The sequence below is a fragment of the Gekko japonicus genome, unplaced genomic scaffold (genome assembly GCF_001447785.1).
Source record: "Gekko japonicus isolate JY-2015 unplaced genomic scaffold, Gekko_japonicus_V1.1 scaffold138, whole genome shotgun sequence".
NCBI classification, from domain to species: Eukaryota; Metazoa; Chordata; class Lepidosauria; order Squamata; family Gekkonidae; genus Gekko; species Gekko japonicus.
Window position 1 is genome coordinate 602,366 of NW_015163096.1, and position 15,287 is coordinate 617,652.

The following is a 15,287-nucleotide window of genomic DNA, read 5'->3' on the forward strand; positions in this document are numbered from 1 at the left end:
GGATCCATGCTTCAGAACCATGTTTTTGCAGAACGGTGTCACCATGAAGCTGTGGATCCATGATTTTCATGGTGCAAGCTGTTGCTATGGACATGTTATGTGATTTGATAGTGTGTTTGGGGTGTCTTGATGCAAAAACTCTGAGGATCCATGCTTCAGAACAATGTTTTTGGTGATGTTGCTACAAAACTGTGGATTCATGATTTTTGTGGTACAAGCTGTTGCCATGGACATGTGATGTGATGTTGTGTTTGGGGTGACCCATTGGGAAAACCCCAAGGATCCACGAGGATTCGTGCTTCAGAACCATGTTGTGGCTTCATGGTCTTGCCCCGAAGCCGTGGATTCATGACTTTTGTGGTGCAAGCTGTTGCCATGGACATGTGATGTGATTTGATGTTGTGTTTGGGGTGACCCAATGCAAAAACCCCGAGGATCCATGAGGATCTGTGCTTCGGAACCATGTTTCAGCAGCATGGTGTCGCTACAGAGCCGTGATTTCTGTGATGAATTCTGTGGCCATGGACAAGGTATTTAATTTGATGGTGATGTTGGGGTGACCCAATGCAAAAATCATAAGGATCCATGAGGATCCGTGCTTCGGAACCATGTTTTTGCAGCATGGTGTTGCCACAGAGCCGTGGTACTGTGGTATCTGTGGTGCAGGCTGTGGCCATGGACATGATATATTATTTAATGGTATGTTTGGGGTATCCCAATACAAAAAAACCCCAAGCATCCATGAGGATCCATGCTTCAGGATCATGTTTTTGCAGAATGGTGTCACCATGAAGCTATGGATCCGTGATTTTTGTGGTGCGAGTTGTGGCCGTGTTATGTGATTTGATGGTTTTTTGGGGGTGTGACCCAATTGAAAAACCCTGAGGATCCATGAGGATCTGTGCTTTGGAACCATGTTTTTGCAGTTTTGTGGGGCCATGAATTCATGGGGGCATGATTTTTGTAATGCTTCCTATTGTCCAAGACATGGTCTACAGTATGATGTTATTTCATTTCAGCATAGAAATCATATGAATTCGTGAGGATCTGTGCTTTGGAATCATGTTTTTGCGCTGTTGTGGTGCCACGAATCTGTGGATGTGTGATTTTTGTGGTGCCCCCTATAGACTAACACATGGCCTACAATATGATGGTGGGTTTATTTCATTTCAATGTAAGAATCATTTGTATTCATGAGGATCCATGTAGATCTGACTTTTACCTTTTTCCATGAAAGGCGAGTGTGTGAAATATGCGGGATTTTAAACTCCGTTCTGTATCATACTTTTGTGTTGGCCAGCATCTTTTGAGATGGCACATCTCAAAAGATATCCCATCATGTTACATGCTGGACAACACAAAAGTATGATACATAATGGAGTTTAAAATCCCGCATATTTTCACACACAGGCGTGTATGCACCTTTCATATACAAGATTATGCCTTACTGCATTATCGGAACTGGCTTGACACAAGGAAGGCCCCCAGTGGAATTCTGAGATGTAGATAAGACTACCGACGCCCTGCTGGGAAATTCCTGGATATTTGAGAGTGGAGCCTGGGGAGGGTGGGGTTCAGGGAGGGGCACTCAGTGGGTGACAGATTCTACTCTCCGCACAATCATTTCCCTCAGGATTAGTTTCTGCAAGTCTGGAGATCTCTAGGGTGGCAAACCCTGACATAGAATGGGCCATTTCAGGTGGGGAAGTCAAATGCTTCATGCTTCCCCAATTAATAAACTCTCTGCAAATTTAAAAAAGATCAAGAAGAAAGGTTTTAGCATAGCCATTCACCTGTTGTACCTGTTTTCCATTTATCATTAAGGCAGAGGAACTTTGAAAAATGTGGTCCCCTCCCTGTAGTCTGAAGTGGCATGATCCCTTTATTAGTCTTCCACCTGCATATCTATCCTAGGCTTTCAACATCCAGGAACAAGGATTAGGATTACACAGGAATGGATTGCAACACTATGTGCCTCTGAGGGGAACCTCCTCTAGCTACCTTTCTAGAGAAGAAATAACCCACATTAAGTGACCTTCACTGTGTTATTTTGCTCTTTCAGAGGGGTAGCTGCCTAAAACAAAACAACTCCGGTGGCATTTTAAAGACTAACAACATTTATTTTAGCATGAGCTTTTGTAAGTCAGACGGAAATTTTCTCCCGTCACATTTATCCAGAAAATTAATTTTGGGAGGAGGGAAAGAAAGAGGAGAGAAAGAGGAGGTGGTTATTTTTATTTATTTAAAGCAATTTTATGCTGCCTTTGCACCTGATCAGGGTCCCCAAGGTGGTGAAAATAAAAACATAAAAATGCTTGAACAATTAAAAACATTTAAAATTATAAAATAATTCAATAAAAGCACATACACTAACACCACCAGAACAAGAGAGGAGGGCCAAAATGGTGTTTCATCTTTTTTTAAAAATGAGCTGCCTTGATAGTATACATAATAAGTATATCAGGGCCTTAAATAAAAAACCTTGAATATGCACCCATGCAGCCCAGGACAATGGATATTTATTCAGAATTAAGTTCCATTGAGCTCAAGAGGTTCTAAGTATGCATAGGACTGAAGCTTTTGATGTACAGCAAAATTTTGGTTGTGCTATTAAGACCTACAAAAGTGAGAGGAAAATAATTCTGTCCTGTCACATAAGCAGCAAGTCTTATGATCCATTGGCTGAAGTGGTTGTCCATTACGGTATCGACCTTGGGAAAACAGGTGGTTCATGGGTTCTTAGTTGCCTTTCTAGGGGAGCCCTATATCACCAGAAGAAAGGCTTTTAACTTAGAGTGGGGTTGCAAAAAAATTTTCTTGTGATATAGGGGCTCCCTGTGTCTGTGTCAATACAGAGACCTTAAACTGTAGATACAAAACTTACAAGGTACCTCCCTAAAGTCAATCAGTCATTATATGCCTGTTGTACTTCATGAACAATGGATTTGTTTTGAAATCTGAATGGCAGGAGTCTTCATACTGAGGAAAATATCATGGTGTGGGAGAGAAGTGCCAGTTAGCTCCAACATGGCTTCTGTTTCCTGGCTATGGTATGTGTGCTTCAAGCCCCATCCATCTTGGACTGACTGATATACCAAAACACAAGGCCAGTTTGGTAATGTCTTATTTCTTCTGTCAGCTCTTATATTCCACCAAGAGGAGACAGAACAGTAGAAGGTTCTGAACTTCTGTCTCTTCTTCTTCATGAATGCTCTTTCATGTATTTTCCCCACACAAAATACTTCTAAATAAGGAAACAGCATGCAAAACCCATCATAGCAAGTACCATGTGAGGATTACACATGCATTAATTTTGAGATATACATGCATTGGGAAGCCACAGCCAAGCTAACTATATACATGCAGCAAAAAAAAAAAAAAAGACAGTGACCAAATAGGGGTTTTGTACTTTTTCCTACATACCAGTGCTGTGCAGCACTGTAACAGAAAGATCAGGTAAAATGTATGCCACAGATCTGAAAAGAGTGTAAATAATTCCCAGAGGATGCCTTTGTCCTTACATACCAGTATCACAGAGGCCAGATTTTTACTTGGTTTTAATTTCCACAATCCTAATCCTGTGGCATTTATTGGATGTTCTATCCTATTGACTGCATTGATTTACACTGTTTAATCTGCCTTGAGTTTCAGTGAGAAAGACAGACTATTAATAATAAATTAAATAAATGACAGAAAAAAATGAAGCCATCCAGAAAAGGGAAGAATAAAAAGGAGAACAAAATCAGGCAAAATGTGTAAACTGATAAAGCAAGTAAAGGAATTTGAGGAGCAAATTGCTAATATTTCTTTAGAGACCCCAGGAACACATAACAATCCAGGGAGATTATAGTTTGGACTAAAAGGTGAGTGTTTTTTCTGGTATCTACTAACTAGGATCCACATGAAGGGCAATGCATTAACAGCCTCTTCACAGGGATCTAAAATATACCGTCCTACTTAGTATCTTGCTCATCTCCATAGGAAATCAGAATGGGCATAGATTTTTTTTACTCATTTTGTCATAATAATCCTGAGAGGTAGATTAGGTAGAGTGATAATGCTTGACCCAAGGTCATGCAGTCATTTTCATGACCATGGGGGTGGGGAATCTGATCTGAATTTTAATCTAAGTCCAATATTCTATCCCATAGTTCTTCTGTCCACATATTCATACAACAATAGCAAGCATTTGCTAGTATAATACAAGCGTTGTATTATAATACAGTTGTTCAAAAGTTGTAAGAAAATTACTCAGAATATACCAGTACTATCTTAGAATGGAACTTTCAAATATTTATTTGTCAAATTGTATAAAACTTCAAGGATGAAAATTTCACCATCACAAGGATTCAACCATCTGTTAGCATGACCAATAGAATTTATTACACATCGTATTTACAACTATTTACATATGCTTTAATAGGTAAATATTAAAATAGACAATGTACAATTTAACAATTTTTCATTGAGAGGCATTTGGAAGGGGTGGGGTGGGGTAGAATAGGCTCATTTTGAGATCAGCATGTAAGAGCAAGGTTATAATCCTTAAGTTTTTAAACAAAAATAGTCTTCGCATAGTAAGTCACAGGCATGGCATTACAGTAGCAGAGCAATAAATGTTTCTGGGGAGTCAAGGTGAGATCCATTAAGCACTGCTGCAAAGTACACTGAAATGGACACTCATGCAAATTCCTCAGAAAGAATGGAGTTTGTGCAGAAGCAGTGCTTGGTGGATTTGCAACCACATGTTGCTATCGTTCAGGTACCACACACGAAGGAAAGCTTGAACTGAACTAGCATGCAATACCGCTCAGTTTCAAACCTATTTTACAGTGATGGTGATGAAACAAGCAGCTAAAATCAAACACATGCCTTTTAAAAGAAAGTCGCCTACGCATTACACATAAGGAACAACAAATTTGGTCCAATAAAACATTAGACAGAACAGTTTTACAATTAAAATATTTATCTTTATACAGGATTGAACATTAAATACAGTAATATTTACATTTGTGCAATATGTATAAAATAAGTTATTTAAAAAATGAAAACATTGCATCTTTTTCCAAAAAGAAAACTGTACAGTTAACCTATAAATTATATAAGATGAACAGACTCACTTCCCACATCCCCACAAACTTGTAATGTCTTCCACAGGTTGATATTTTTTCTGCAGGAATTTAAGTTTAATAATAAAATCGTTAAAGTGGACTTAAATAACAAGTACTTTTCAGTGGCTCTTTTGTAACAGCTGCCAGCGCTGCTAGATCTTCAGTGAAAAGATTGTTATATATAAATAGATCTGCTGGGAAGGAAGATGCCTTTTGGGCTTTAGAATTTAAAGTAAACACCATTTATTACTAAATGGTATGCATTTACAATATTGAATGTGATTTTGTGAAACATTTTTGAGGAATATATGGAATATTGGAAAAGACTGTATTCCATATTAATCCTATATTTCAAACAAGTAATTACATTTATGCTCCACAATCTTAGGCAGAAAGTCAAAAGATGGTAGCTGTCATATAGGTGTCAATTCAAAGTCATCATTAACATCTACAAGAGGAACATAGAACTCCTGAATTTCATAAATGCTGATGGATTTGTAAGTTGCAGGATCAAGTTCTTGTAGTTTAAGCTGCCATTCCAGTCTCTGTACAGCATTTAAAGCTGCTGCTTCATGTTGCTGCCTCATCAACAGACAGGTCTATTTCAAAATAAAGAGATGAATATCCAGTTATTCCCAGCCTATTTCAATGTGAACCACAACACTTCATCCTCTTAAGCAGGGCTGTCCAACTTGGTAGTCCATAAGCTAATCAGACCCATAAAGATCACTTTCTCTGGCTCCTTTAACTATTCTAAGATGTCCTAAGATTTGAAAGAAGCTAAATAATTTAGAAATTATTATATTTAGATAATTCTCAGTTACCAATTATACTAATTAACACTTGTTTCCAAAATATAGTAATTTTGACAGTGTTTTTCCATGTCTTAAAAAATTCCAGATCTAATTAGATATTTCCTGAACTTGAACTGCACTTTAATGAATGAGACCCCAAGTGATTCTGTACAATGGATGCTCTTCTTTTCCCCAGATTCACAAGGCTGAACATTCCTGTTATTATTACTTTCTTATTACTTGCTTACACATATAATTTGCTCTATTTAGACCTCAGATATTTAGCATCTTTAGCAATGACAAAATCAGAGAATTCCTCAAGTGCATGTAAGAGCTTAAGTGCATTTATCAGGGTTTATCTGTTTTCCCCCTCACTACCTGCAACTTCCAACACTATACCAGGGCCCACTGAGAGTAGCTTGGAAGCAATTATCATGGTAGGTGCCACAGAAGGCTGTTTTAGAAAAAAGGATTTCTCTGAGGCACTGTGCAGAAGCTATAATGTGGTCATTTTACTAAGAGACTGCCTTCAACATACTCCATATATGGTTGAGTGTAACAACACAGAAAGTTATATATGCTTAGATCCCAATTAAATCAATGGGATTAAATGTATATGGATTTATCTAGATTGTATTCTTGGCTGCTATGCTGAGAAAAGCTGATCCTGAACTCTGGAAGTCTTCTGGTGGGCACTTAGCACACTACTGATCTTGAATTCCCATTCAATGGAATACTGAGGGGCAATTCCACTGACAAAATGGGCATGCGTTCATAGAGCTGATCCTGATAATGCATGAAACTGGAAAAACCATTCCTGAGCAGGAGCTTCACATATGCACTAGAGTTCCACAGTATTTTTTAAAAAGCTTTTAAACTAAGACTTATGTACGGTATTCATTTACACCTGAATCTTTTATAGTCCATTGATTGGGGAGAAATGGGACAAAGAGACTGAGAGTTTATTGTAGTTTTCAAATGACAGTAACTTTGGGAAACAGTACAATAAACACACTTGCCTTTAATTTGTCAAATTTATCATCCACATCCTGTAGCCATGACATAAACTGTCTTGCATTAAATCGATCTCTAACAGATGTTTTCCCATCATCAGTCTGTAAAAAAACCCAAACATATTAAAAATTATAAACAATATAATTATATGGCAATAATACCCATTCGCCTTACAAAACTTTCCCTTGATCTCTAAACATTTTAGACTTATGAAAAAATGGACCTTTATAATGATGTCCAAGTGCCTCTAAATTACCAATATTTTTTACTTTGAATTGATTAATTTATGAACTCTTTATAAAATATAAATTAACTGAATCAGAATAATTCACTGTATTTCACACATTACAATGCACAAAAGATATCAAGTAATGGTCATAATCTTCAGTGTTGCTACCTTAATTCTTTTTAGGATATTAACACGACACATATTACATTTGAAATATTAGTTTAAATATATTTGGAGAACATTTGCAAACTAAAATGGAAAAAGTGAACACCTCTTAGGTATAAGAACATAAAAAGAGTCAAGCATTCTATTTCCAATAGAAGTCATCCAAATGTTTCCAGAAAATCTACTGGCAAGACCTGAAGGCACTAACACTCTCCCTTACAGTTCTACCCCTCTTCCCAGCAAGGAATATTGTCTCTGAACCAAGAAGTTAATTAGATATCTTAGCTAACAGCAGTTCATAACCCTAAAGCAATATTAAAGCCAACTAAGCTAACTGACCATCATTACATCTTGTGGCAGTGAATTCTATAAAAGCTGTGTTTTCTGAAGGAGTGGTGAATGGGGTTGTGTGTGTCAGCGAAGTGAAGAGCAACACCATAAGAAGTTTTGACTGTGAAGAGGCTAAACCAGCAGAGTCACTCAAGGTGTAATGATCACAGTCGAGACACCAGACTAAGATGGATCCATCCCTTTCAGGAATTAATGGCCACATCAGCAGAAGAGAATGGACAGTTCCAATGGTGATGTAGGTGAAGGAATCCTTAATTGGTAGCTACTGGGCAGCAGCAGTAGTGGCAGGTGACACAGGCAGAAAAACTATCACCGACAATGGCAGTGACGCTTCAGCTAATCCTAGTTGGTACTGAGCAGAAGAAGGCAATGGTAAACCATTTCTGATCATCTCATACCTTGAAAATCCTATGATGAGACAATCCAAAATGAAAAAGATATAGTGCTGGGAGACAGGCCTCCCACCCCCCAGTTGGATAGCACTCATTCAGCTACTGTGGAACAGCAAAGGACAAGTACGAGTAGTGCCGTCTTAAAGATACAACTTGATTAAAGCTGAAAGGACATTCAGTTATTGATGTGAATGGATGCAAAAATAAAGTCCAAAGCTGTTTGACAAATATATTAAGAACATGGAACATGAGAAGTATGAATCAAGGTAAGGTCGAAATTGTAAAAAAGAAAAATGGAACGTTTAACCATCGCAATCCTGGCAGTGAGTAAACTAAAGTTGACTGGATTACAATGCTTTTCAGTCAGAAAATTACAAAGTGGACTATTCGAGAATGACAGACACTGAAAAGTTGCTCTATACGGAGGAGAGATGAAGCACAAGCAATCGGGGCTATAATGCAAAGTCTGACTGAGCAACAGCAATCAGACTTCACAGAAAGCCTACTAGTATAACTATCATTCATGTTTATGCCCCAACAAAAGATGCAGAAGAGGAAGAAACTGAAAGCTTCTACACAAGTGTCCAGGAAGAAACAGATCACACACCTAAGCAAGATGTGCTGATAGTCATAGGTGGCTGAAACACAAAATTAGGGGAAAAAATAGAATTGAATATTGCTGAAACTAGGGGCACAAAAGGAAGCAGGGCAGCAACTCATAGAATTCTGTGAAGACGACACGTTGTTCATTGTGAACACGTTTCAGGCAACTGAACGGATGATTGTATATGTGGACATCGTTGGATGGTCAATACAGAAATAAAATAGATTATATAATCAGAAGCAGAAGATGGAGGAGCTCCATTCTCTCTGCCAAAACAACACCAGGATTGCGGCACTGACCATAAATTGTTAATATTAAGAATTAGAATAAAGCTGAAGAAAAGCTCTAAAACATTAATAGTGTAAAAATACAAACTAAACAGCATTCCTGAAAAGTTTAAAGACCATGTAAAGAACAGATTTTCCATTACTAAGTTTAAGTGAACATGAACCAAAAGAACTATAGGTTGAAACCAGATATATTATCAACGAAGAATATGCAAAGACTATCCCTGCAGTCAAAAGAAATAAAAAGCCTTGATGGATAACTGATTAAATTCTTAAAATAGCTAAAGACAGATGAGAAGCAAAAGTTACAGGTGAGAACGAGAAGTCTAAATGCAGCATTCCAGCTACTGGCACATAGAGACAAAGAAAACTATTATAATAACCAGTGTAAATAAATAAAAGAGAACAACAAAAAAGGAAGAAGAAGATCCAAGAAATCAAGGGGAAATTTAAAGCATGGTTAGGCATGCTGAAAGATCAACATAGAAATACATTAACTGAACACGGCATAATAAAGAAAAGATAAGAACAATACATTGAGGAACTATACAGAACACATGAAAACAGACTCCTTTCAAGAAGACATCTTTTGAAGAAGAACTTGGAATTTTAGGGAGTGAAGGCTGCTGTCAAAACACTTGGGGGAAATAAATCACCTGGAGTAGATGAGATTTTAATAGTGCTATTTCAAGCCACAGAAACAGAGTCTGGCAATATCTTAACAAGAATATGTCAACAAATATGGAAAACAAAACATTGGCCCACAGACTGGAAATGCTCACTTAACATTCCAATTCCAAAAAGGAGATGTCAAAGACTGCAGCAAGCTATCAGACCATTGCATTCACTTCTCACACAAATAAAGTGATGCTCAAAATCTTACAACAAAGATTGTTTGGAAAGACTGTATGGAAAGAGAAATGTTTGGAAAGACTGTATGGAAAGAGAAATGTTTGGAAAGACTGTATGGAAAGAGAAATGCCAGATGTTCAAACTGGATTCGGGAAAGGAAGAGGCACTAGCGATTATATTGCAAATTTTCATTGGTTACTGGAGCATGCAAGAGAAAATCTCCTTGTGTTTCTTAAACTACAGCAAAGCTTTTGACTGTGTGGATCATGTAAAGCTATGGTTGTTGTTTTTGAATTTACAATTTTACTATTTTTCAAGAACAGTAACAACAAATAATAATGAATAACAGCAGTGGTTCAAAGTTTCACATCTGGTACAATAAAACAAGTGTTTTCCAGAATAAAAAAAATAGAACATTTAGATAATACTGTAACCTCATAAATTCGTAACTGTTGTGCAAGTTAAAAGAACTCTTACCATTACATTCCAATTGTTCTAATACAGAAATGTAAAATCTGATTATTTTGATGTGCAATCTGTATGCTGAACAAGAGGCTACTGTTAAGACAGAATATGGAGAAACAGAATGGTTTCCCGTTGGCAAAGGTGTCAGACAAGGATGTATTTTATCTTCCTGTTTTTTAAGTCTATATGTAGAATGTATCATAAGGAAAGCTAGATTAGATTTAGATGAAGGTGGAATGAAAACTGGTGGAAGGAACATTAACCATCTGAGATATGCAGAGGATACCACGCTAGTGGCAGAAAACAGTGAAGACTTGAAATGACTACTGATGAAGGTTAAAGTAGAAAGTGCCAAAACCAGATTATAGCTGAACATCAAGAAGAAGAAAAGTGGTGATTATAGGGGAATTACACAACTTTAAAGCTGACGAAGAAATGGAAATTGTTAAAGATTTTTTATTCCTTGGCTCAATAATCATCCAAAAGGGAAACTGCAACCAAAAAACCAGAAGGTGATTGAGACTGGAAAGAGCAGCCATGAAGGAGCTAGAAAAGATCCTTATGTGTAAGGATGTGTCACTGGCAGCCAACATCAAAATAATTCATACTATAGTATTCCCCATTACTATATATGGGTGTGAAAGTTGGACAGTGAAGAAAGCTGACAGGAAAACAACAGATTCTTTTGAAATGAGGTGTTGGAGGAGAGTTTAATGGATATCATGGATCACCAAAAAGACAAATACATTTGATCAAATCAAACCTGAACTCTCCCTTGAAGCTAAAATGACCACACTGAGGCTATCATACTCTGGTCACATTATGAGAAGATAAAACTCACTGGAAAAGACAATAGTGCTACAAAAAGCTGAAGGCAGCAGGAAAAGGGAGACCCAACATGAGGTGGATGGATTGACTCAATCAAAGAAGCCAAAGACCTCAATTTGCAAAACATTAGCATGGTTGTTAATGACAGGAAGTTTTGGAGGTCATAAATTCATAGAGTCCCATAAGTAGCTGATGGCACTTAACACACACAAATCTCACACCATTCATTTTCATGGAGTGATCCTGGGTTTTAATAATATGGGAAAGAGGGAAAGATATCTATCCATTTTTCTACACTGTATACATAAGTCCTGACAAGCTCCTGCCCCTGGGGCCTCAAATGTTTTATGCCTTTCCTCATAAAGAGTGCTCAATCACAGTTTGATCAGTTTGGTTGCCCTCTTTGGTACTTAAACAACATCCTTTCTGAGATGGGGCATGGGACAACCAGAGATGAACAGAGTATTCCAAATGTGGCCACATCATGGATTTTTATGAACGTATTTCAATAGCAGAGTTTTATTTATGATTGCTTTTGTAACAGTCCCAGCATGGAATGTGGCACCCTGACACATCACTGCTCGGTGAGTTGGCACTTCAGTGCACTATTCAGCACAAACGCAACACTCACCCCCCCCCCCCCCGATAATTGCAGCCGTTCACACCACGTCAGTTTATATGTGAAGTTAGAAATTTCTGCCCTGATGTGCATCACTTACTCACACTGAATCTCATTTGTCATTTTATTGTGCATTTATCTACTTTAAAGAGATCCTTCTGGAGCTCTGCACAGCCTGCTTGGATTTTCAGCATACTGAATAATAATCACCCACAAACGTGGCTACCTCCCCACTAATCTTTGACTCCATAAAGTTTATGAATAATTTGAATGACACCAGTCCCAATTGGATCTCAGGAGAATTTCACAATTAATTTTCCTCCATCACAAGAATTACTGTTTACTTCTACCTTCTGCTTCCTATTCTTTAATCAAAGTTAAAATTCACAAAAAGGACTGTCCCAGTTATACTTGGAAAGGGTAGCCTTGTTAGTCAAGTGGCACCTTAAAGACTAACAACATTTATTTCTGTATGAGTGTTCATGAGCCACAGCTTACTTCTTCAGATATGTGAAGGGCAAATTATACTGGGAATTCTTATGGGGCAGGGAAGAGCTAAGGCAGAGAGGCTTAGTATGAATTCCACCATGACTTTTTCCAAGTGTAAATTCTCAATGTAAGGGGAAAGGGGAGGGGTTGAACTAGAAAGGTTAGGTATTGATCCAGTCATAAATCACAAGAATTAGCAATTACATATAATGGATGGTGAGAGAGAACAGAGGTTCAAATATATAACTAGACTATAACCTTGTACCAATGTCAGTTAATTTGCACTTGAACAATTTATCATCTTTCAGCACGTCATCTGTTTTAACTTTTGACCTCTCTCACCTCAACTTTTTTCTTTGCTCCTTATTATGAGAATTCGCACTTGAAAAATTAATGGTGGAATTGACAAAAAACTTCTCTACCTCTGCTCCCCAAATAAGAATTAGTCACACCGTGATTGTCCCTATACACATCTGAATATTTTACCTGTTAACCTATTATTACTGTTTACTTTGGAACCTTTCTCATGAGACACTCATAAAAGCTTTATGGAAACCCTATAAACCTACTGGCTTATACAAAAGGTTTGTGAGGCAGGACTTTCTTTAAAAAAAACAACAACCATGCTGAATATTCCTCAACAAGACAGTCTTCTAGATATTTACAATTCTCCCTAAACCCATTTTAAAATCAGGAAGTAAGACCTATTTTAATTAAAATTGTAGATTTTTGTTAGAAGACTAACAATTCTACATTTTCCATTCCTTTCCTTTTATCCAATAAAGCTCTATGATGTATCTGATCTTGAGCAGTGAATAGTTGTTGTTTATCACTTATGTGACTAGGTCATAAGAATATATACCAGACTGAACTGGCAAACATGGTGAAATGTAACACCTCTTGAGATTAGCATACAAAGGACACTCCAAAAGAACACTCCAAAAGAATATGTGCACTCATGTTGCTCTTACCTAGGGAACAGGGGCAGATTTGTTCTGAATAAGGTAAATATATGAAGCTTCTCCTCACTACTGCTGAGGAGTTTTAATCTGGCCAGGATAAATGTTCTTAAAAGGCTTTGGGAAGTCAACAAATAGGTATAGGAGGGAAGAGATTTGGAGGGAGATACCAAAACACTGGGATGAATAGGTGCAGTGTGCTCTAAAAGCAGAGCTTCGATGATCAATTAATCTTTCACAATTTCTCACCAAACAAATGTGAAAGCCCAGGTCCTGGATAATGTCCAGGTTAATACCGAAAACCAGGAGTTTTTCAAAGACCATATTGACCTATAAGGGTCCTCTTTCAGGAGTGCCAGATAGCCCTTACTGCTCAAATATGACTTATTGAACAATCTAAATGCTTGTAACCAAGCCCTTGCCTCAAGGGAAGGTTGGCCCAGTTCTGAACGGAGAGCCACGCCAGCTACGCAACGAGGAATATTTAATAATTTCTGCAAAAAGAATAGAAGAAGATGGTCAATATTTTCATTAATTGAAACAATCCTTATGGCTACTCCATACAGAATAATTGGGACAACTAAGTCTATATTGTAACACCTTAAGAACTTTGATGTGTGCCATCCAGACTTAGTGACTTTTCAATTAGACCTAGATCATTTATTTAATATATATACTCTACTCTTGCTGCACTCAGGGCACCTTACAACCAATTATATACTCATTAAAAACACAGTTATAATATCAAGAAAGATAAACACATCATAATTAATTTTAAAAGCTCAGTGAAACAAGACAGTGTGGCATGCCCTACAAGAATTAATGAGGTAGGCGCTTTTTTGTACCTTGTGCCATTCTGCAAAGAGGGGGTCACAACAGAGAAGCCACAAGCATTAATTATAACTATACAATTGAGCTGAATAGAGGGCACTAGGGTTGCTGAGAGAATCTAAATTGACACATGAGCTTATATGGGAGAGACATTAATGAGAGACCTGTTAGTCCAAAGTCACTAACGGGTTTATATGGAAAAATCAGGAATGTGAACTGAACCTTGGAGCATACTGGAAACCAATGTAATAGTTTCAAGATCAGCTGAATATGTATACATTGCCCAGCCCCAGCAAACAGGCAGGCAGCTGCATCTTGCATCAATTGGAGCTATAAAATTGTCCTGTGGGGCAGCTACACAGAGCACATTGCACTTAACAAACGTAAATATTACAGTGGTATGAATCTGTGTGGTGAGATCAGCTGAGTCTAACAAAACACAGCCTATGAGCCAAATGCAGATGGAAGGTATTCATAATAACAGTACTATCTTCTCCATTAATGAAATAAGATCTAAACATAACCCTGACATTTTAATGTAAATGGAGAGAATTACTATCCAAAAACAGGGAGGTCAATTCCCTCTAGAGTACCAGTATGGTCAACCAGAATAACTTTTCTGCCTAGATTTAATTTCAGTTTTCCTAATCTGCAGTTACTGCATTCAAGCACAGATTCAGGTAAAAGATTACTGTTTCGGGATGCTTAGTCAATGAGAGGTAAACGTCAGTGCCATCTGCCAACTTTAAAGACTTCAAATCATTTCAGTGACCCCACCTAAACATTATCTGGCATTGTAAATAATACAAAATCCTGGAGGAGCCCCACAAAGTATGACCCTGTGAAATGAGACTGCCTCCCAATGGAAACTTTGCATCCAATTAGAGAAAACCAATCTGAACCAATCTCTAAATGCTTATCAAATGCTCTAATTCATCTAAATAGATGATCTAAATAGATTGAACATTCCATCATATTTAAGGCAAGTAAAAAAGAAATCCATCAAGTAGGGAAGAATTTCTTGTGTGGACATCTCTAGATGCATATTTCTAGCATAATTAAAACTGTCTCTGTTTGATAACTAGGTGTGTGGGCAGACTGAAAGGGATTAAGGAAAGACAGATAATTCCCAAATACCTGAGATCCCTCTATCCCTGTATGCTTGATCATCTTATTCAGCAATGGGAAGATAAAGATAGAATACTTGACCAAGCATCCTTTAACCAAGGATTTTTTTTGTAAAGCCTTCACTACTACTTCTTTTGAAGCCTGGAGAAATTTTCCTTCAAGCAATGGA

General features: G+C 37.5%; 1 protein-coding gene across 2 annotated transcripts in view; it reads right to left on the reverse strand.

The window, feature by feature from the left end:
- Window positions 1–5,154: 5,154 nt before the first annotated feature.
- Window positions 5,155–15,287, reverse strand: part of ANKRD12 (ankyrin repeat domain 12) — a 63,725-nt gene continuing 53,592 nt past the window's right edge. For both annotated transcript variants that reach the window (XM_015406605.1, XM_015406604.1), the window contains 2 exons: window positions 6,925–7,020; window positions 5,155–5,710 (listed from right to left, as the gene is read on the reverse strand). In XM_015406605.1, the coding sequence (XP_015262091.1) occupies window positions 5,525–5,710; window positions 6,925–7,020 (282 nt within the window). In that variant the 3' untranslated portion in view covers window positions 5,155–5,524. The remainder of the gene's footprint in view (window positions 5,711–6,924; window positions 7,021–15,287) is intronic.